This window comes from Leopardus geoffroyi, chromosome B1, assembly GCF_018350155.1.
Source record: "Leopardus geoffroyi isolate Oge1 chromosome B1, O.geoffroyi_Oge1_pat1.0, whole genome shotgun sequence".
NCBI lineage: Eukaryota > Metazoa > Chordata > Mammalia > Carnivora > Felidae > Leopardus > Leopardus geoffroyi.
Genome location: NC_059327.1, coordinates 132,060,320 through 132,085,104, shown reverse-complemented (window position 1 = coordinate 132,085,104; position 24,785 = coordinate 132,060,320). Strand labels below are relative to the sequence as shown.

At 37.2% G+C, this 24,785-nt stretch overlaps 1 protein-coding gene across 9 annotated transcripts in view; it reads right to left on the bottom strand.

Annotated features, from left to right (window-relative positions):
* FAM13A (family with sequence similarity 13 member A) overlaps positions 1 to 24,785 on the bottom strand; it is a 362,868-nt gene that overhangs the window by 84,276 nt on the left and 253,807 nt on the right. For 7 of the 9 annotated variants that reach the window (XM_045473125.1, XM_045473066.1, XM_045473115.1 and 4 more), the window contains one exon: positions 7,508 to 7,549. In XM_045473125.1, the coding sequence (XP_045329081.1) occupies positions 7,508 to 7,549 (42 nt within the window). Of the gene's footprint in view, positions 1 to 7,507; positions 7,550 to 23,331; positions 23,723 to 24,785 lie in introns of those variants that run through there. The other 2 variants (XM_045473146.1, XM_045473135.1) reach the window with 2 other exon arrangements.

The following is a 24,785-nucleotide window of genomic DNA, read 5'->3' as shown; positions in this document are numbered from 1 at the left end:
AGTTTAAATTAAATTCAAATCTTAAGTTCTTTTTAAAATTTATTTATTTTTAATGTTTGTTTATTTTTGAGACCGGGAGAGAGAGAGAGACAGAGCATGAGTGGGGGAGAGGCAGAGAGAGAGGGAGACACAGAATCTGAAGCAGGCTCCAGGCTCTGAGCTGTCAGCACAGAGCCCAACACGGGGCTCAAACCCAAGAACTGAGATCATGATCTGAACTGAAGTCTGACGCTTAACCAACTGAGCCACCCAGAGGCCCTGAGCTGTCGGCACAGAGCCCAACGTGGGGCTCGAACTCACAGACTGCAAGATCATGACCTGAGCCGAAGTTGGATGCCCAACTGACTGAGCCACCCAGGTGCCCCTGAAGTTCTTTTTTAAAAAAAAAATTAAATTTATTTTAAGAGACAGAGGGAGGAGCAGAGAGAGAGGGAGAGAGAGAATCCCAAGCAGGCTCTGCACTGTCAGCACAGAGCCCAATGCAGGGCTCAAACTCACAAACCGTGAGATCATGAGCTGAAATCAAGAGTTGGACGCTCAAGCGACTGAGCCAACCAGGTGCCCCTAAATCTGAAGTTCTTATAAACAGAAGTCTAAGGAAGGCAGAAAGACTGAAGAATAGAGCAGCAAGAGGTCTAGACAGAATGGCTCTAAAGATGTCATTTCCTGTGAGTAAACTTTTCCTTTGCCTTCTCATGCTGATGAAATACGTAAGAATACAAAATATAAAAATTCATATAATTTATCAGTATAGCCTAAATAAGAAGCTTAATATTTTAATTAACACTGATAGAATTAAACCCAGAATCTATACTAGTCTCATACTAAGTAAAAAATATGACTAGCTCAGAAACCAAGAACTCAATATTGAATACCTAAAGAAGTATATGATACACATTAGTTAAGTTTGTAATCATTCTTCAGTATAAAATAATTACACTAGTGGTCTGGTTTAGTGTTTTCCAGCTAGGGGTATATCTCTTATGTGACACATTTTTCCCTCAAATTTTTTGTTGTAGTAAAACACACATAAAATTTATTATCTTAACCATTTCTTAGTGTACAATTCAGTGGCACTGAGTATATTCACACTGTTGTGAATTCATTCCATTCATCTCCAGAAACTTTTTATCTTGTAAAACTGAAGCTCTGTACCTATTAAACAGTAACTCCTGATTCTCCCCATCCTACCAGCCCCTGGCAACCACCATTCTTTGTGTCTCTAGGAATCTGATTACATTAGGTACTTCATGTAAGTGGAATCATACAGATGTCTTTTTGTGACTAACTTATTTCACTTAGGAAAAATGTCCTCAAGGTTCATCTGTGTTATGCATGTATCAGAAGTTCCTTCTTTTTTTAAAGGCTGAATAAGACTCCACCATGTGTATACACTGAGTTTTGTTTATCCATTTATCCACTGAGGGACACTTGGATTGCTACTGCCTTTTTGGCTATTACAAATAATGTTGCCATGAACATGGGTGTACAAATATTTCTTTGGGACCCTGTGACCTGCTTTCAATTTCTCTTCATCTTTGACCACACTTGTTATTTTCTTTTCTTCATAGCAGTCATCCTAATAGGTCTGAGGTGATATTAGAGTTTTGATTTGCATTTCCCTGATGGTTAGTGATGTTCAGCATCTCTTTGTGTGCTTATTTGTTATTTGTATAACCTCTTTGGAGAAATTTCTATTCAAGTTCTTCGCTCATTTTAAAAATAATTTTGTTGTTGTTGACTTTTTGGAATTCTCCATATATTCTGGATATTAATCCCTTATGAGATAAATGATTTGCAAATATTTCCCCCATTCTCCTTTTAATTTCTGTTGGGAGTGTCTTTGTTGTTGTTGTTTGATGCACCAGATTTAAAAACTTTCATGAACTCCAATTTGTCTACCCTTTCGTTTCTTTCCTGTGCTTTTGGTGTCATATCTAAGGAATCACTGCCAAATTCAGGACTGGGTAGCTTTTGCCTGATGTTTTCTTCTGAGAGTACTTACAGATTTAGCTCTTACATTTAGACTTTTGATCCATTTTGAGTTAATTCTTGTATATGAGATATTAGGTGAGCGGCCAACTCCATGCTTTTGCATGTGGATATCCAGTTTTCTCAGCACTAATTACTGAAAAGACTATCCCATGACACATTGAAAATATGGACACCCACCACCACTCGAAGCTCAGAATCTTGGCTAGTGAGATGCCAGCATCTTTAAAGAGCTCTACATACTTTGTATCATAATGATGGTATTGTCAAAAAACAGAAAATAATAAGTGTTAAGAAAAACATGGAGAAATGGGACTTGTGCACTATTAGTGGAGATGCACTTAGAAATGGTTAAGATGTCAAATTCTATGCTATGTGTATTTTGCCACAATTAAAAAAATTAAAATGGAAAATGATACAGTTAATGTTATTTATATTTACCCTCCCCCCGCAAAAGAACTGTACAGGCAGAGACAATATGCTTCCTCAGTTTAGAAACACCGAGTTAAAAAGGACAATGGAAACAAATATTTTTAATATATACTTATTTGTGTTCAAAGATACCCAAATGTCTAGTTGACCTTATTATCTGGGAAAAATCAAGTAGCTAATCAAATAAACAGCCTGCTTGTTTGCTGTACTTGGTAGTCAACAACAAATAGAATGACTGATACATCTACTTCTTTAAACTATCCCATCTAAACATGAGAATTTTTCCCTCAAAATGGTAATTTAGAAAACATACAATATGCTTGAGAAGAAAAATAAACTATTAAAATGTAATAAAGTATGACCAAAAAGTCATAAATCTACAATTCCAGCACAAGTTGTTTGAAAGGTAATCCACAAAGAGCTATCTAAAAACTTTTCTACATAGCAGGACAGGAGTGGCATGATACAGTTTTCAGATCCCATCTAATGTCAGGTAATGTTTTTGGTTTGTTTTGTTTTAATTTTTAAAATTTATTTTTTGAGAAAGAGAGAAAGAGAGAGAGAGAGCACGTGCACAAGTGGGGTAGGGGCAGAGAGGAAAGACAGAATCCGCACCATCAGTACAGAGCCTGACACAGGGCTCAAATCTGCAAACTGTGAGATCATGACCTCAGCCGAGATCAAGAGTTGGACACTCAACTGACTGTACCACCCAGGTGCCCCTGTCAGGTTATGTTTTAATCTGAATTTACCCAAAGCTAAATATTTCTTCAATGTAAACTCTACAGTTAAAAGATTTTCATAAATTAATGATCCCTAGTTTCAAGGAATGAAAATACTAAAATACTCAAGAGTAAGTCTGTATTCCAAATAGGTAACTTAGAAATAAATCTATTTGATGTTCCTAATTCAGGAAAATTAAAAAACATGTGAATACTGAAATTGACCCTAAGCAATTCCAAACCTGCTAAAATAGGAATTTAATTTCAATTTGCACCTTGAGTATTAAAACTTGGGCTGAGATTGATAAAGACTGTCAATTTCAGAGTTTCAGTGGAGCACAAAATGAGAAAGAAAAAGCAGAGGAAGATTAGTGCAGTTGCTAAGAGGCAGATGTTAGGTGAGCAAGGAGCCACCATTCAGAGGTCAGGTGACCAGTGAAAGACTGGTTACAGGTATGTAGCCCCTGAAGCACATTTAGGATTTTGATAAAGTACGGGAAGAGATGGGCTTTACTTATGTAGATGGGTATACTGGCTGTATGTACCATCTACATATACAAACTATATATATATAATCCAGGAATTTGTAAAGAAGGAATTCAAGAGTAGAAGTCGGATGGGATGGGATAGGATGGGATGGGATCAGGACAAGATCTGAACCTGGCCATAAGGAATGTGAAGATAGTATAGGTGAGGTGGGAGTGGATAGAGATGAGGAGGAATGGAGAGTAGAGATGAAAAGCCTTAATCCCAGTGAAAATAAACACAGAAATCAAAATCTGAGTTTGCGGATACTGAAGACCCAGACAAATAAAACTAGAACTAGCAACAGATTCTAGCCAGATCTGACTGGATGACAGGGAAAAGAATTCAGACAATAACAGGCTGGATGTGGCACACAACACCTACGGCAAGTTGCTAATCTGAGCAATGAAGGTAGGGGCACCTTTCTGGGAGTCTAGCCGAGACTATGAGAGGCCAGGGTATAGACATCCTTGCCAAGAATGTTCTTCACCTGAAGTCTGCAGGTTCTTGTTTATTTTGTAGCAATCTTGCTAAGGGTTTGGCATAACCCATTCTTCCCTTTCATTTCCTTAATCACTTCAACAGGGTGGGTAATCTCTAATGAGCATCTGGGGAACAATGACACCTACTGTTTGAGCTACTGTATCTGCAGTAATCCTGCCCATGAAATGGCAGCAAGTCAGATTTGTAGCCACTCTTTCTTTCCTTTGCAAAAAAAAAAAATAAATAAATAAATAAATAAATAAAATAAAATAAAAATAAATAAATAAATAAATAAATTAGATTAGATTAAATTAAATAAAGTAAAATAGGACGAATGGTTCTGGTGGGTTAGGCTAGGTGCTGAAGAAGTGCTGAAATTTCAGAAGACAAAGTTCTTATCTGAGAAGATATTTAATCTAGAATGAGATTATATGAGTGCATGTCTATTTATAACAGTCCTACCTTACAAGAGAAAAAAACTGAGGATAAATGAAATGTATGGTAGACTAACATACGGTTCAGCCATGAGTGTTTACAATAGAGAACTGTAATCACAGAAACTGAAATTCTACAAGATGAAAAATGGAGCAAGGTCATGACTGAAATGGCCTCTCTGGTTCCCAGTTCCTGCATCCCACCTTCCTTCTTCCCCCAGCCACAGAAAGGTCCTAGAACCTCCATGAGTGGACTGCATGTCCTCTGCATGCCCTCCAGCTCTATCTATCCTCTGCCTCAGATACAGATTCTGTCTGCATTATACATAACAGATTCTGTCTGCCTCCACTCCAATAGCTGGATGTTTGTCTGATCTCCTGCACCTGAATTTCTTTATGGATCATCTATTTTCCTTCCTCTGAAACTGGAGCCCTGCATTGCCTTTATCTTCTGTTTTGATTCAGTCTTCCTAAAAACTGCCCACTCCCAGACTTACAGCCACTGAGTTTTGCCATTCTACCTCATGCTGGACCTTACAGAATAAACCACCAACTGAATCTCCTGCCACTGACCCGCTATTTCATTCCCGTCCCTCTGGCTGGCTGCCTGTGGCTGGATTTACTTCTGCTGAGTGCCCATCTCAGCTGATGTGCTCATCTCTTGTTTGGACCTTTCCTCTCTGTCTCTACCCCCCCTCAAAAACAACAACAACAACAACAACAACAACAACAACAACAACAACAACGACAACCAGTTAACAATGTCAAAATGTAATATACAGCACACAATATTCAACATTCCTAGTCAGGGAAGATATCATTTTGCAACTACCAGTCACTTTTTACTTTTCAAAGGCACAGTAAATATAATTTTGGGATTTTAAAGAGCCAATTTAGTTTTTCATCATGGTGACAAATCATTACGAAATTCGTAAGTCTTACAGTTAACTCCCCTTTCTGAGCACTGTAGGAATGAAATCTTAATAAAGTAGGAGGGAAAGGGAGACAAAGAAGCTACAGAAGTTTTAATATATTTAAAACATTTAAGCATTCATTTGTTCTTACTAAAGGTAGTGTCAAAAAAGTGCACTAATTTATAAATTAAATAAGCAGTGGACATGTTATGTTTCTAGTTAAAAAATCTGGAAGAGCTGTAATCATAGTTAACAATCATGTTTTCTGTCTTCCACTTGAATTCTGTATGCTAGAGTAACCCAAGAAAAGTTAATCTCAAACCAGCCATGCAAATAACTTGAAAACAAAACCAAAAAAACTCCCTCTAAACAGGTTCATGTGTTACTAATAGATTCTCCCTACTTCATGTCAAGTAGATAATAAAAAAAGTTAAATTAACTTGTATGAACCTAGTTCTTAAATAATTTCTAAGACTATCATATAATGTTATTCAGAAAAATAAACTACATTTGAGATTGTAATTTCAGGCCAAATAATAATTATTATTTCATTTGTGATATAGCTCTACTTCGTTAAATTTTCAAAAGAGTGTCTGCTCGTAACTTCCTTCTTCTGCAACTTTAGCTCTCCTGTAATGTGGGCTAGCGTGCACATTCATTATTTTTTCCTACTTCTATAATATTTTAGTTTTTATGACATTTAACATTGAAAGGTCAAATAGCCTCAACCAAGAGTTGTGGTAAATACATTTTCTTTACATTCTTTTACTTTCATTTTGCAACTATAGAATTTCTTTTTCAAGACTAAATAGTCTAAATAATTTTTAAAAATTATCACGCTAGAAGACACAATTATGTCTCTTTAAGGACTTAAGACATAATTTCCATCCGCTTTTTAAAATGGTTAAAAAAAAATAAAATTCAATACTATGTAAAACATAGATTGATGTTGCCCAGAGGAATAAAAATAAGACATTCCGAGAACAGTTCTCATTAGTTGGCATGATCTAGTGCTGTAGTCGTTTGTATTGTGTAAAATAATTTCCATTAATATATGATAATCATTTGTTTGATATTACTGTGTGTATTTACATAATGAATACCAGAGTCACCACATACTGGGCAACAACTTCCTCATGTGTTTAAGGTAATTGTATAGTTGAGGTAGCCTATGAAGTAGAATATGCTGATTTGATTGGCAGGAAACCAGAGTGAATCAAATGGACCACCATGTTGTCTCAAACTAAAACCTCAAATGTTCTCTCTTTTGCCACAAAGTGATTATGCAATATGCTTCAAGTTGCTGAAGGACAAAACGGTACTGAAAAGCAATCACTTGGCTAAGACTGAAGTCCTATGACACATTTCTGAACTATTGTTGGTTGAATTAAGGTCTAAATCTAATTCTGGGGCTATTACAACAAATCAGATTAAAAAATAAACAAACTCTTTATCACACATCCTGACATTTCTTTTAAAAAAGTAGATTTCACAATTGAGGAAAGAGTTAACATCTACTTTGAATTCTGTAAATTTACCTGTTGTAATAGCTTTTATTCTGCCTCTATAAGCTTTAGCAAATAGCCCTAAATTCCATCAACTCACTGAATACTTACTTTCACACTTAACATAGCCGAAGACTTTTTCAGCCAATGAGCCTTGTGCCCACACCCTTCCCCCATCTGCATATATGTATAGAATAGAAATTTTTAAGACACAGGTAACGGCCTAATCATCAGGAGGTTTCTGAAATTAAAATGGCTACCTTGGCATTTCTGGATTTAAAACAAAATATCTTAACCTTTTCAGCTCTGTTAATTTAAGATTTCTTAAACCAAAGAGAAGAAAACACAGCATGAACAATATGATGAAGAGTTCTAATAAGCTTAGTTTGGCCATAGTGTAGAACATTCTATTGAAAAGCATTAAAATGGGTAAATAAACTCAAAGGAACCTCACCCCTCCTCCATTCCCTGTAACAGAACAACAAAAATCAAATAAATACCTCAAATAGAAAGGTGACATAGGTCTTTCATCCTCCTGCGAACTAAAAGGAAAATAAATTCTGAATTAATTTCTGTTAATATTTTAACATGTCAATTTTGCTAAAATTCTGTTCTGCCTGTCAGAAATTTTATTTTGACACATTAGAGCTAATCTCACAAAGGAGCAAGGTTAATGAAACATACTCTACCTTGGACCTAGCCAAGGTCAATTACTTCTTCATGGGAGACCATCAAGAGAGGTTTCTTTCAAGATTAGCCTAAGGCAAAAGTAATTCACATCACACTTTCAAGAGGAAGCTTTTTACTACCCTATTTCTACAAGCCCAATCCAAGTTCTATATATTATACATAAACTCTTAAAATGATTGCATACATACTCAATTACCTCAATAAAGTTAATTATAGCTCATTACCACAATGATGAAAGTAAGAAGCAGCCAACAAAATATCCCTGTTAAATGTGAGCCACTTCAGGAATGATGCCCTAGCAATGAGAGGCACATCAGTAAACAACACTCTTGAACTTTGTTTTTGGCAGTTACTTTAAGTATTAATGAGTATGGATAACACGTAAGGACATAGATGAAATTATAGAAATAGTTGACATTATTCAAACAACATAGAAGCAATATAAAACTTAATGCAAAGGTATTTTTAAAAATGTAAAATATATACAATAGTTTTCCCTTTAATATGTGTTTTTCTTCTGATAAATGACTTCAAGGCAAAGAATGAGTCAGTCTCTCTCCCTTAGTGTCTGCTGGAGTGATCTTTGAACCGTTTTGATTATGCATTCATGAAATCTGCTTTTAAGCAGCCACTCCCCTCAATATATGACTAAGTATCTACCTCTATTAATTATGTGCATGAATTAAACAGATAAAAGTAGAAATAGAAACTGTTAAAATTAAAAAGAGGCTCTAAAATTTTCTCCTGTACTCCTATGGCTAATCTTGTATACCACATGGGGTGCACACCACCTTAGGGGAAGCAACTAGGTAATCTCAGCTTTCCCTCTCAGCTTATTTTTTATTTTCTTAAGCAACATTGATGAAAAAAGTTTGCTTCAGTCGGTAATATACTGGCAAAATCTTATGACAAAGTTATACTGTAAAACACATACACACAAACACAGCTGTCCTCCAAAGGTCTTAACATTTTAGTTGAAAGACAGCACACAAACTAAGACATACTATTTCTCATTCTTCCATGATTTTGGTTTCCAATTTCATTACAGCTTAGCTGTTCTAATGTTTATGTTGCCAAAGATTTTAATGTTTGTGATCACTTGTGCCAATTCTTTCTAAGTGAAGGGTAAGTGATGGATCAGCTTTCTTATGGACTCTAATGTGGGTGGATTGAGGGCAAAGCTTGTAGAGTCAGGCTGTGTAGCTGAAGAGTTAGAGGTAACATGTGGGAAATGTCCAGGTGTCTTGGGAAAGAAGCCACCTGGAGCTGTGCTATTACAAGAGGGGACTACTTTAAGCCAAACTGATACAAGGAGCTTACATATTAGCTTCAAAATATTCCTTGAAGCACTTAACAAATTACAAAAAATGCTGGAATTGGGTTGTTCCCAAATCAAGGATTCATGATCAAAAAGTACTAATTATGAGCAACACTATGCAAAAAGGCTGCAACTAAAAATCCGTAACGGTTTTGTTATTATAGGAAAATTGCCTCCATGTGTTATAAAATGGGCACCGTACTAAGTATTTTTTTTTTGCCCAGAACAGATCCTGAACTCTAACATGTAACAAAATTGAATGAAAATTAACAAGGGTACGTTAGTGAAGATTTAATTAGCAATATGGTTGGTTTCCTTAGAATTTAGATGATTTAGATGGTGCAGAGTTCTAAACACAGCTGTTCACATGTTTTGGCTAATGTTTATTTTGTGTGTGTGCTAAATTTCTTCGTAGCGGAGGCAATCAAAATCAATCCTTTCTGCCTTCACATTTTTTTCTGACATATTTATTCATTAACCAGGTGCCACCAGGTGCTCTAACATTAATTATCTCACGTAAATCCTCCTCCAAACCCTCCCTGGCACTTGCCTCTCAACCTGAAGAAAGTGGGCTCAGAGTGGGCAACATAACATATGCGGGTCACACAGCTAGTGATGTGTAAATTACTATATTACATGTTAGTCCATTTTCGTTGTTTACCATCTTCCCTTCAGTTTTAACCTATCAGAATACGGTGGGATGAATAGGCGAAGAAAATTGATGTGACAGCCAGTCTGCATTCCAGCAGCCCTCAGCAAGATCTTGTGGACTTTATATCCCATCATAAAGATTCTAGTGACTCTACACCAGACTTAGTCGGTCCACAATGCATGACGACTGATAGCATGTATAAAGTGATTATATTATTGAAGTGTACTCTGGCAGTATAAGAATATCTCCTGATAGAAACACAAGTTTTAATCATAAGCAAATATTTGTCAGGCTGCACCAGCCTACAGCCTACAAAACAAAGTAAAGTTGTCCATGAAAGACATGAGAAACTCTTAATTTGGATAGGTCCCTAAAGTTTAACTAATTTTACACGTTCCAAAAAAGAAAATGTAAAACTACTGAAATTTAAATAAAATAAAACAGGCTTAGTATTAGATTTCTTCAGTCAGCAGTGGTCAACAGGGCAGAAATCCACACACAGTACTCAAGGACAACAATATAATTCAAAACGAAAATGAAAATAAATCAATTTTGATAGTTAATTAGCATATTTCTCTTTTCCTTTTCATAAGAGTACCTTTTCCTTGGGTTTAGTAATGTAATCTTGACAAAGGTATAGATTCTAAAACAACTGAAGCACTGATTTCAAATTAAGTCAATTAATTCTAAAAATCAATTTAATGCACTGATTTAAAGGCGATTTTAAGCAAAAATGGCTAAGGAGAATTCTTCCAAACATAACTGAGAAAACAAACTTTTCCATACAATTTACATATCAGAACATAAGACATTTGAAAAAAATCACCATTTCTACATTGGTACAAAATGGTTATTTTGTTATTGTTACAGTCCCCAAATGTCTACTTATAGAGGTTATTTATGCCTGTTTCTGGATTTATGTCAATCTTAGGCATGTCTGATGGTATTAAACGAGTCATAGTTTTTGGCCTAAATTTTATTTTATTTTTTTAATGTTTTATTTTTGAGGCGGGGCGGGTGGCGGGGGGTGGGGGAACTAGGGCAGACAGAGAGGGAGATGCAGAATCTGAAGCAGGCCCCAGGCTCTGAGCTGTCAGCACAGATCCCAACGTGGGGCTCAAACTCACAAACTGTGAGATCATGACCTGAGCCAAAGTCGGACACTTAACCGACTGGGCCACCCAGGCGACCCTTGGCCTAAATTTTAAATTGAGAATTATTTCTGACTCATTTTTAATTTTTTAAAAATAAGAACAAGTACCGCAAATGAAAAAGGGAGTGTGTGCCATAAAAGTACACCAATGACAAATTCTAACAAATTGGAATTCATTCAGTTTCCTCCTTGGTTACTAACATAAACTCCAGGTTTTAATTATTTCCTGTTTGCTAACCCTGAATAATGGCCAAGTTTAAGCAGCCAATTAGTTTCCCTTTGTTTTCTCTTTAAAATTCAAACATACATTGAGAGATTTGGGCAGCCACCTCATGTATGCCAGGCAATCAGGTGCCTGATGTCCTCAGACACATGGTGATCTATTCTCTCAAAACAACTGTCTCTGGGAAGAACACTGATCAAACAGACCCAAGTAACAGTCCAAATCTAGGAAGCTACAACTGTGAAGGGCAATAACAGATATTATGTTTTTAGTGGGTCCTAATCGAACTTACTTATATGGCTCAACACTAGTAAATGCACATAAATGAATGAGAGCTAGACTTACAGTTTCTTCACAAGCTGTGCTAATTTCTAACGTGAGGCCAATGAATACAATGCCTATCAATTTAATTACATGGAAAGCTAACAGATATCACAAAATGTATGGCATTTTCTATGTCTGAGAAAAAACCAACGCTTTTGGGAGAATCCCGAGGGTGGTTTTCAAAATGGAACTTCCTCTGCTGGATCAAACCACTGTTCCAATCAATTACCTTTTGAGTTATCTCAATAAATGCTCCAACTAGTCCAACTGTCTAACTGGTTGGCTGGCTACCAAAAAAATGAACATCATCTGCATATTTAGCTACACACTTTAACTAAATTTTCAAGTGATTTGATCTAAAAGAAATAGTTCGCAAGTGTTCCTTGAGTACTGAGGAGTATGAAAAACAGGTAAATGCTAAGGATTAAGTTCCATTTATTGAAGAATCTAGGAAAACCATCAAACAACAAAACAGACAAATGACAAAGCAACAAAACAAAACAAAAACAACAAAACAGAGCAAAAGGGAGAGACCAAGTGAGGGAGTAATAAAAGATACAATTAAAAGTATTAAGTAAACATTTTTTCTGGAATTCAGGTTTTTCCCTCATGTTGCAGCAGAATGTGCTAAGTTTTCTTAGACGAATTTTCTTAGAGAATGATGAGGTGAGTGAAGTTAGCAGATTTTTTTCCTTCCTTCCTCTGCAAAACCTAAAGTGTCACACTTGAGCATTTTCAATTTGTCCCCAGTGCCAGGCATTAACCATGTACTACTCCAAGTGGAGAGTGATGTAACAGCTGGTGTTGTCCTCAGATTTTTGGTTTGGCCTCATTCAGGAATATGGAAAAAAAGCCACAACAATCTCTCTGTTCTTTTTGGGAAACAAACGTAGATGTTTTCAGATTGGTTCGTAGCTAAGTGTTTGCAGCTGTAATTTTGGGGGGATATTTTTGTAGACGTACGTATATACTTCTTTGTAAGTTTTGTAAGTATTATAAACCCAAACAGTTTTGGTTAGTTTTATTATTTGCATTTTGTGATTAAGAACACAACACGTGGCCAGTAGAATTAAAAACAAATTTTTGAAGTTCAAGAGCAAATTGATTTTCCTGACCAAAGGGTAAACACAAAGAGCTGAAGCTGTTAATATTCATAGGACAACAGGAATTTCTGACCAACACAAAGAGGTATTATTTTGGAGGCAAAATAAACAGACAAAACAAAAAGACACCCAAAAATTTAGAAGTTTTTTCTCAATTAGAAAAGAAAACATTCTTACCATTTTCTTGATCGCCTAGTGGAAATTTGAAATATACTGGTTAGGGGTTGAATTGTGTCCCTTCAGAAAGATATGTGGAAGCACTAACCCCAGTACCTCAGCATGTGACCTTATTTGGAAACAGAGTCTTTACAGAGGTAATGGAGTTAAAATGAAATCATTAGGGCACCTGAGTGACTCAGTTGGTTGAGTGTCCAAGTTGGGCTCAGGTCATGATTTCAGTTTGTGAGTTTGAGCCCTGCATCGGGCTTGCTGCTGTCAGTGCAGGGCCCACTTTGGATCCTCTGTCCCCCCTTTCTCTCTGCCCCTCCTCTGCTTATGCTCTCTCTCTCTCAAAAAAGACAAGAGAAAAAGAAATCATTTGAGGGGGCCCTAATTCAGTATAACTGGAGTCCTGGTACAAAGGGGAAATTTGGACACAAAGACAGACATGCACCGGGAGAATGCTGTATGAAGATGAAACTGTATCTGCCATTAAGCCAAGGAACTCCTAGAAGCCAGGAGACAGGCCTGGAACAGATCCGTCTCCAGATCCTTCAGTGAGCGCATGGCTTTGCCAACATTGATTTGGAACTTCTGGCCTCCTGAACAGTGAGGCAATAAATTTCTCTCATTTCAAGCCTCCCTGTTAGTGGTACTTTGCTATAGAAGCCCTAGGAAACTAATAAATCTACTAAATGTTTTTTCCCTAAATTCAGAAGTGAGAACCTGCCTAGCCAAAGTGTCTTCATCTTACAAAAAGTTTGTGTCTGAAAATTCCTTTGTAGACACGCTCAGACTAGAATTTATTTCCAACACTGAAATGGGGATTTGATTTCCAGGCCTGTACTAACCTCTCATTCAAATGAACTATCTTAATAAGCAGTCCAGAGACAATATTTAAAAGAAACCTCTGGTTATGATCCAGTTAGAAACACATTTTACGTCATTATACATACACACAAAATGGACACACATTTTATGAAATTTCCTTACTTTTGATATTTCCATTGTGTTACATTTTACTTATGTAAAATTATATAAAATACTAGTCACAACCTGCTAAATTCATTTTATGACCACCAATAAGTCATGACTCACAGTTGAAAAATAGTGTTCTAATAATTACACTTCTCCCTTGCTTGATATATACAATGATACTCAATGAATGTTGTTGAATTAAGATCTATGTTCCCACAGGAGAGAAAGAAAACACTCGTTCTTTCTCTGCTCCATTGCCACAACCAGCACTGGGCCAAAGAAGTACAGATTTTATCCAGTCTAGATGGCAGAGAGGCACAGAGAGGAAGTGGTCCCAGATAAACCCAGCAGTGGGCATGAGAACATAGTTCTAGAAAGCCTTGGGTACTTCCAAGTCTCTTTTAAATATTCTTTTCCTTGTTGAACCACAGGATGGTGTCAAGAGTGAGACTCAGGGACACGTGATCTCTTTGGATTCCTCCTGATTTCATGACGATGGCATTCTTTATCAACCCACATTCTTTTAGATTCAAAAAACATACTTGGAGGGAACTAAGGAACATGTCATTTTTTTTTCAGTTCCATATCCCCAACTACTTCTATCTCTGGATGCCTTTCTAATGAATATAATTCAGAGATTTGAGGGGAGTGAGGGTGTGCACACATCGGGGAAGAGCTTCTCATTAGGGAGAGGGAGGGTTCCTTTCTCTACTTCTATCGTGTCCCTTCTGACAGTCAGAATGTCAGAAGTGAAGATAACTACGTGCTGACTGACCGACATGCCAAGATGCTCACCCTGCACTTCATAGGGGATTTTGCCCAGAGAAATGTTTTTAAGTCACAGAAAGGAATTCCTTTTATAATACTGAAGTCATGTTAACAAGCCAACTGCTCTCCTTAAAGAAGTTTATCCCTCAAACTCACAACTGGTCAATCCCCAAATTGTGCTGATTCTACCTAAAGAAAAAAAGACAAGTCTCTTGAACTTGATCTTTCCATTACCACTGCCTTCGTCTTTCCCAGGGTCAGTACAGTTTCCCTGCCATTCACAACAGTTTATCCTTCATATTCCAGCAGGTTCATCCTCCTAATTTAAAAGCCTCTCCCACTTCCCCATTGCCTTGAAGTAAAATCCAAATGTCTAAACCTGGCACTGAAGGTCCCTCCCAATCTAGGTCCATCCAACATACCACTGTAGACCAGTCACTACACTTTTGTAACTCCTCCTGTTTGTACGTGCTGTTCCCTCTGCCTTAAATGTTTCTTCCACCTCTCTCAGCCTGGGTAAATATTTCGTCTTTCAGCTCAAGTGTCATCTAATCTGGAAAGTCATCTCCAGCACCCTGGAGAGGGAGCCGCCTCTTTCTGCAGGCTCCGATACACTGTTCATAGATGTAAACGAGCAACACAACACCAGAATTCATGAGTTACAGATGCTTGCCTCACCTCCTGGATTCATCTTTATCTCTGTACCACTACCAGCATCTAGCAAGGTACCTAGAACACTCCAGTGCTCAGTAAATGGCTGAGTAAAATCAGCATCACCAAGACTTTGCTGAGCGCTAACGCTACCAGTTTGATGTAATATTTTGAAAACATACACTGTTTAAATAGTAATAATTCATTTATTATTTGTAAAATGAATTGGGCTGGCTAGAAGCATTTTCAGACATGAGCATGTAGATTATTTTAAGTGCTCTTGTTCTCTTCTATTCAAAACTTAATGAAATCACAACTATGCCACAGGCTTTCTCTCCCATCCTGAGACACATGAAATTATTTTCTTTCCTTCCACTGCACAATGAGGTGCGAGTTCTGCCACTATGCCAGCAATGTAAATGCCGTACTTTCTGTGGTGTTCAGTGAGCCCAGAAAAGGATATGTTCAGGCAAGGTAATACGGCCTTGCCACACACTGTATCTGTTTGTTCTGGCTTGAGAGCAGGAAAAGAAAATTATTTCACTTCACTGCAGACCCAAAGGTTGTTTGGGGCTTAAACATTTTTTTGGTTTAGTCACCAAACTATTTTCGAGGCAGTTGGAAGCTTTCACTTGTCTCTGAGAGCCTTGTTCAGAAAAGTGAGGTTTATCATGGATTGCCTTGGGGAGGCAATAATTGAGAATGCTAAAACAGTAACTTTATGGGGGAGTTGATATGAGTTGATGAGAAAATACTTTTAGAATGTTAATAAGTAAGTTAAAATATTTTCTGATCTTTAGTTCAACAAAGTAAAAGAATATGAGGATACCTGCAGAACAGAGGAAGGAAATAGCAAATAACTTTTACTAACTTTTAAAAATAATTACCATTATAACATTATTGATGGTTTGTTGATATAGTTCTTATTTAAAAGATCTTAACTTCCCAAACTGTTGAGTCTGAATGTGGGTTTCTTGAGGGAGATAAAAATATGCAGAAAGCAATGCAAATTATCCTGTCATCTTCCTTCCTCTGCCAGAGGAGGGTTTTACACAGTAAACGAAGTCACTGACTTGTTTCTACTCTATCATGATTCTTACATTGGTTTTTAGGATGATGAGGAACTGGCCAATGTATGAAGGCTTGATGTCTACCTTCCCTTCAGCTTTGTGATCTTCCATAACTATATGCAAGAGCTCGTTCAGCAAGTTCTGAGTGGCTATTATGCGTCAGAGCCTATGATAGATGCTGCAGATACACAGGCTAATAGGATATGGTCCAAATCCTCACAGAATTTATAGACCAGGGAGAAACAGAAATCTGACAGTTGATAATGATTAGGAAGAAAGGATACATGGCTACCATGTATTGAGGGCTTTACCTCAATAAGTCAAGGCTTTGGGCTAAGAGCTTCACATCCATTTTCTCATTTGATCTTCAAAGACACACTTGGAGAGAGGTATCACTAACTGGATTTTTTTCAGATCAGAAAAACAAATCTTCAAGAGGGTAATTCACCAGCTGGAGGCCACAGAGCCAGGCAGGGCTGAGATTAAAGCCCACGTCTGTGGAAGCCAGGGCACCAGACCTTACGCTCAAGCACTATGCAGTCTGTTAGATTAGGGTCATGTAGGCATTATTAGGAGAAAGGTCACAAACAGGAGAACTCTTCCACAAGGGAAGAGAGTGTGCAAAGGAAGGAGGCAGCATGGAGCAAGTGCAGCTCTCCAGATGCGGCTGGTGCATCTAGGCAGGGGCACCCAGGACAGGCAGGCATTGGAGTTTTTGCTAAGTTAAGGAACTGAAAGTGAAGGAGTCATTTATAAAAATACTACACGGTGTATCAATGGTCCACTCTGGCTGGCTGTCAGTTCCTAATCTTGATTTCAGGGGCTATTTTAATCTAGACAGTGAAGTTATAGTTCTTTCCATGATCATTTTGCTGACAGCAAAATACTCATGTATCATACTAAGCTCTTTCTAAGCCCTTAACTTTTTCTGGCCGTTTTTATTCCCTTCAATATAATCTGAGTAAAGCAGTTCAGTTCTTTGCTTTTATTGATTTTTATTCTTACAGTTGATGAGAAACATGATTTCCTGACCACAACCTTAAAGGTTTTATCAAATGTATCGTGTGTCTCTCCTCTCCCCCACTGTCCAGTATTTTTATTTCTTTACCTAGGTATCTTAATTTTGAAAGTCAACTTGCTGGGCTTCCTAATACTTTGTGTTTTTTTTTTTTTTTTACCATTCATCTCCCCACTATTTCCCATTAACATGCCATTCTTATGCGAGAATTAAAATTAGTTTCCACATGTGGCTCTGTGACAACCTGCCCAAGTGTTATAATGTAGTGTCCAGAAGAGGCAAATGTTTAGAGACAGAAAGTAGATTAGTGGTTGCCTAGAGTTGGGATGGGGGATTATAGGGATATTGAGGGTTGTTTTAGTCAGTTTGGGCTGTTCTAACAAGATACCATAGATTGGATGGCTTAAACAATAGAAACATTTACTTCTCACAGTTCCAGTGATTGGAAGTCTAAGATCAGGATGCTAGCAAGATCAGGTTCTGGTGAGAGCTCTCCCTGGCTTGTTGGCTGCCACCTTCTTGCTATATCCACCGATGGTGGGGGTGGGGGTTGGGGAAGAGTGAGCACTCTAGACCCCTTATCTCCTTATAAGGACACCAATCCTATCATGGGAGCACCCCACCTCCATGGCCTCATCCAAACCTAATTACCTCTCAAAGGGTCCCATCTCCAAATATCATCACACTGGGGATTAGAGCTTCAACATGTGAATTTTGGGGGAACATATTTAGCTCACAATGGGGATTGACAGCTGAAATGTACAGGGTTTCTTTGGGGTGATGAAGATATTCTAAAATTGCTTGTAGTGATGGTTGTACAATCTTGTGAATGTACTAAAAAATCATTGAATTATATACTTTATATAGGTGAATTACATGGTTATGTGAATTATATCGCAATAAAGCTTTTTAAAAAAAGTTATTTCCAGTTCTTCTTAAAGAATAGTCCTTTTAAGAGGTTTTATACAGTACAAACTGTTTCTTGGCAATTCATTCTGATCATCACATAAATATATAAGGGTCACAGGAAAAAACAGGGCAGAAGGTTTTGAGAGTTTCAAGAGATTTGATTCCAGAGTATTTGTAATGACACTTCCTGCAAACCATTCTTTAAGCCACTTTCCAATAGTCATCCAATGAAATGGAATGCAATGCTAGAGCCTCACTTTACCTGTGTTAAGAAGTCTTGCATTCAAAAAATTGAAAGGTACTGAAGAATAAAAAAAAAAAAACCAAGAGAAAAGCAATATACTACTACTCTTCATGTCTGAGTAGTTTTGTCATTTAGGAAGAACTATCATATTCTTTAACTCTAAAATTGCCCCCATACGTAAGTATATGAATCATTATCATCCCATTTTATAGATGAGGAAGATGACCTGATCAAATTCACATGGCTAGCTAGCTGTCAGTCTCTGCACATGTTTATTTGATAGCAAGTTTACTACCTTTCTGCTGCTTTCCCCACTGCTTTGCACTGACTACTCAACATCTCTAATTCTTCCATGGTTTAGACAGGGTGATCTCTGTAAAATTTTAAAACATCCCCATCTTAGTTCATAATATCCTCTTAATTTGGAGTAATTAGCAAATATTTAGAGTCAGAGACACTGTAACCACCAATGAGAGAACTCACAGAGGTCTTAATTATTCTCAGTGACTTCTTGTTACTACCAAGAATAGACTAGATCAGTGATGAAATCTAAGTTTAGATACACAAACCCATAAGGGTTAACTTGGGTTTGAAGTGAGGCATCTTTTAACTCCCTCTTAGACTGTGTCTATGGAGGGATTAGGGGACAAGCACAGAGTGCTATCCAAGTATCAACAAGCTAGAAAGAATATTGGCTTACAGATAAGGTAACTGGTGGTGTCACCACCACAAGCAGTAGAGGGCTCTCTAACATTACACACAAGACACACAAGCAGGACTACCATTAGCTGGTGTGTTTTCTGGTTAACTCCTGCATCATCCCCATATTACCCGTGTTTTCTTGTTTGCAAAAGGTTATTCTAACTACCAATGCTTGGTCAGACCAGATGAATTCTGCTGATAAGAAGTTTCAGTGAAATTTTCCCATGCTGGGCCACTACTAACCTGTTAATGAACCCTGGGGCCATGCAAATTCTTAAAAAGGCCATTGCAATTTGGAATTGCAAGGTATTTCACCATCATAAAATAAGTAATCAGTAACAGACACTGAATACCATAATCTGAGAGACGGAGTAATGAACAAGAGAATCATGTAAACTTTCTTAATCTCAGTTTCCCACTTTGGTAAATAAACCAGGGAAACAAGAGGATGTTAACACATGAAAGCAGGTACATTAGTTTAGATTAATCATCAGTTCCTGACTTCATCTTCCATCATCATTCTTTGAGGATATAAACTGACTTAGTGGTTATTGGAAAGTTAATCGAGCAAATCAAAATACTGTTGTGAAAGTTGAGAGTTTTTTCATAGACATAAGACTCAGGGTTAAGATTTGTTTCTTAGCCTCTCAAAATCTTTCTATACATAAAATAGAGATCCTACCTAAAGGTCCACAATATGTAAGGAAAAAAGTCCAATAGGATATAAATCATACAAAGAGCCTGAGGTATAAGTAAAGCCTGGAATCTGATAAAACATACTATCTCATTAGTGACAGAAGGTAAATTTAGTCACCTGAGAAAACAAAACTCTAGGCAAGGCTCAAGATCAAGAGTCATATGCTGTACCAACTGAGCCAGTGAGGCACCTCAAGAAAACTTATTTCATTTCTTAACTTAATATGGTTTCCCAGCTTACCTCGGATATGATTTTACTTCTTTTGGGGAACTTTGTCAAATGGCAAGAATATCTATACAGTGCTATAGAGTGTACTGAGTTTTATCATTCAGTATAAGAAGTACATATAGATATTTTAGTATCTTCAAAAATAATGGAAACAGTCTTAATGACTCAATAGATATGTAGTAAGATCCCATCTTTGAGCCATTTGAAGTGAATTGTAAGAACTGAGTCCTTCACTTTATAGAGGGTCATATTTTAAACATTTAACCTCTGCAGTTTTTTTCTAAAGGTCATGAGTTCTTCTAAACAGTCAACTCCATCTTTGAAGGTCTATAAATTACATTAATAAACAGATAGCAAAATACATTAAAGGGAACCAAAGTATTTCATTCTTAGCTTTCAACCTCATCTGTTATTCTCATCTCAGTTACAGATTAGCAGTAACAAATTTATCTTCTACATACTTTCACAACATGCTAAGAAAGGCTAAAAAGTCACTCATGGAAATTGTAAGCTAAGGAGACATTAGGGTAAAAACACACCCTCTAATAAGATCATATGCTTATATGAGGTTAAATAAAACAAAGTAATGTTATCCATGTAGGCACATCTCTATTATTATGCTAATCACACTGTCTATTACTGAACTCATCACATGTATTGTAATTGTCTGGTACTGTGACTGCATCCTCACTAGCATGTGGCCTCTTTGAAGCAGAGCTTGTGTCTTGATTACTTTAGTATCGCTGGTAGTACCAAGTGTTTAATATATTCAACAACATTGTAAGTATGCTTTAACAGATAACACTAACACCTAGTAATTGAAAGCATCGATTATGAAAAAAAAATACTTCACGTAAGGTCATGATATTAAAGATGTTATTTGGGGACGTTGAGTAGTAAAGTGTTAGATTCATATATATACATATACATACATGTGTGTGTGTGTGTGTATATATATGTATGTATGTATATGTATATGTATATATATATATATATATATATATATATATATATATATACACACCTGCTGTCAATGGCTTTACACAAGCTATAATCATTAACTAGAGTTTAGATGTGTGTTTCTCTTAGTGTTTGGACCATTTGTGTCAGATTTGCTTTCAGGAAGCTTGCCAAAATGTATTTACTTTCCCTGTCACACCCAGATTCAGATTCAGTAACTCTAGGGAAAGAGGGCAGCAGGAATAAGCTGTTTTAAAAACTTAGTTCCTCACGTAATTCTCATGCATCTGAAGTATGAGAATCATTAGCCACTCTGCTCAATACAAATAGGAAGCACAAATTTTTTTAACTGGTATCTCGAGCTATTCTTTTACTCATCTACTTTTAATTCAGTTCTAGCCCCTTACTGCTCTTAAACAGAACTGAGCAAAGCATTCATGCCATCAGTCAGCACGCATACCACAAGGCTCTGCAACCTTCCTGCTTCAGGCAGCATTAACAGTGGGGTCGGTTGGCAACAGACAATCAGAGGCTCACAGGAATCCTTAGCGTAAGGTACTGAACTGGATTTGGAAGAAGCAATTATGCATACGAACGGGAAAGTTTTCTGCCTACATGCTTAAATTCACATGAGATCCTTAATGAAGAGAACTACACAAACCTGCTCCTTGCCTTCAGGAGGTTTATAATCAAAGGCAGGCATAGGCTGGAAGTGAAGACTGCAGGGTAATCAATCAAATTAAATTCTCAGAGCCAGGGAGCAATGAATATACCAATCAGCATTCCTGAATGCAAATTCAAATTATTCCTCTTACATAGGCTTACTAATATGGACTAATAATGCAAAACAATTCTGGAGGAAATCATGCTAATTCTATTTTAGCTTTCATTAACTCCCTCAGCAATATTTTCTTAACAGTTATTATATCATCAAGCAGCTTATTACAGAGTTCAGTAATAGCCAAAATTCTTATCTAGAATATGACTGCTTAAGACCTTTAAGATTGATGTCATTATAAGAAAAACAAGTCCCCAACTTTGAAGTTGGGAAGCAAATCAAGACTCCAAAAAGTGTACATTAGATTTAGTCTGTTGCAAGCTTTAAGTATGTGGCCCTTTCCACTGGGTCAATATAGAAAAATTTCAGACCTATCCATAAACCACTTTCTGCTCCCTTGGGTTATTAATTTTTAGAAGAGGAATTCTTGGGACACCCCCATCAAGTTCCCATTTCAGTGTGCTCGTCATTACAGTGAAAGAAAAACAACCACACTGGTCTATGTCACAGTGTACATCTGCAGGGAACACCCTGAAAATAAACACCGAATTTTTGTAAACCTCATTTTCATTGTTAAAACATGGACATTCAGTAAAATATTGGTGGCATGGTTTTTAAAATTGAAATTCACTTTTTCCCAGATATTTTCAGTCTTATAAACTATTTACTATTTGATATTTGAGATCATTTTCACTAATAAAACCCTTTAGAATTTTCTTAAAGGAAGCATTTACATGGAATCATGATAATGCATGTAAAGTTGAAATATAATCATATGGTTGGAAAAAGTAAATTTAAAAATCATAAAACGTGACCTTGGGCAACTTTGAGACTTCCTCTGTGCCTCAGTTTTCCTACTGTGAAACTGAAGGACTGAATTCCAGTCATCACAGACGTGACTTCCAGTTTTAACATTCTAGAATACATTATTCACTTATTCATTCACCAGCAGTGGTCTTTTTAACAAGCCTCTTTGTTTAAATTCACCTTTCTTTGCTTTGGTATAATTCCTCCACCCCACCCTCTGCAATCCATACTACAATCATTAACGAACAAAATAGAGCTGTGTGCTCATTCTTACACAGCAGTTCTTAGAAAGGTGTTTTATATATATATATATATATATATATATATATATATATATATATATATATATAAATCTATCTAGAATTATTTATGGGGAAATTCTTCCTTAACATTTATGTCCATGTATTACAATGTACTTATTGACAGAAAACCCTTGCTTAGATCTGGACTCCAGGAGAGATCCTAACATGCATTTTTAAAAGGTCTTTAGCCTATCACCATCCTTTAAAATGAGCTGAGAGCTTGCCACAGCTTCCCAACATTGCTAAGAAGCTGACTCAGTTGTATTATAAACCTGTTCAATACATTCTTTAGTTTCTGTTTTTCTTCAGATGTCAAAGATATTTTCTTACATTTATTCTCTTTCAAGGAAGGAAATAATTGGACACAACAATCAAGTGAGAAAGATAAGAAATTGGGCATAAATGTCAGTAAAAGCAGCAGTATAATATTCAAATTCTTCTGGTCTCAGGGAAGGACATCATGTACGACAGGCTCCACACGTTTGCAGTACACGACTAAAAGATGCCAAGTATTGGCAAAGTTACATGGTTTCGTACCACTCAGAAAATACAGAAGAGAATAAAACAAAACAAACAGGAAAGAACACTACCTTTGGAGAGGCATGATTTCACAGGCCATTCTTGTATATAAATTTGCCAGGGACCCTCACAACTGTCTCTTCCACGCCAATTGGGTCCGCCTATACAGGAAACGTCTTCTCACAGTGGCTAAGCTGGGCTTGGGGGTGAGGCTGCACCTCACAGCTGGAGAAGCGACTTGCTCTGCAGTTAGCCAGTGTGCTGCTGCTCCCAGCCTCCAAACTTCTTCAAGCAATGCTATTTTATCGGCCGCCTCTCTACATTTACACTGCAGTCCACTTTGACCTTTTGTTCCAGGGACGCAGCTGAACCATCCAGCCAATCAGAGGAGCAGCTGTTGTAGTGCTTAAAGGCGCTGCTTCTTTTGCTCCTGCTGCTCCTCCCTCCTCCTGCTTCTCAGTGGGCTTGCCTAATTCTGGTAACTCGAAACTTTCCTCTTAGCAAACCCACAGAGGAGCTTGTCAGTCTGGGGAGAGCAACCAATAACTACAGCAAGAGCAAAGAGTCCCCCTTACTTCAGTGTTACGGAGACTGCCAAGGAGGAAATCCATTTGTCAAGGGAAGACACTGCCCTATGAAACTAAAGGTTTCTGTGACAGAAGGCAAGAGCTAAGCTCCATCCTGTCTCTTCCTTAAAAAAAAAAAATCCAAACAAATCACTGGCATTGGAAGGCATGATTCTTCTAGGAGGAAGGCATGCTTCTAGACCCTTGCCCTACCCACATTTATTTCCTGCTGTTTGTTTACACTGCGGTGGTTACCAGTCACTGGTGACATCACCCAAGGCACGTAGCTCACACTTCTGGGGAGAATACATGTCCTAAGACTGTTCAACTTCTCAGGGGATCAAAGGGTCTACTCCCACGGAAGTTATTTCAACTTATTATCTCTTCATTTTATCTGTATAAAATTCAACGTGTTTATTTGTATAATCATTTTCCTCTAAGAACATCAACAGTATGTTTTGACTGGTTGCTTATTTATGTATTTATCTAGAGATCTATTTATCTATCTAGCTATTTATTTATTTATTTATTTTTACAACTAACATCAAATCAATTTTCCATAAGGTCTGCTAACTGCCTGTTAATTATCCAGTCTTCCCTTGCAATTTCTGCTTCAGTATGGAATACTAAAGTGTTGTTCTGGGGAACGTAATTATCAATCCATAGATTTCATACAATGCAGGAACAAGAGAAGTACATTTTTAAAAGGTTTCTTTCAGGGGGCCTGGGTGGCTCAGTCAGTTAAGCATCCGACTTCAGCTCAAGTCATGATCTCAGAGTTTTGTGGGTTTGAGCCCCACGTTGGGCTCTGTGATGATGGTTTGGAGCCTGGAGCCTGCTTCGGATTCTGTGTCTCCCTCTCTCTCTGCCCCTCCCCTGCTCTCTTTCTCTCAAATAAACATTAAAAAGTTTTGTTTAAAGATTTCTTTCATATCACGAGAGCTTACAAGGAGTTATAA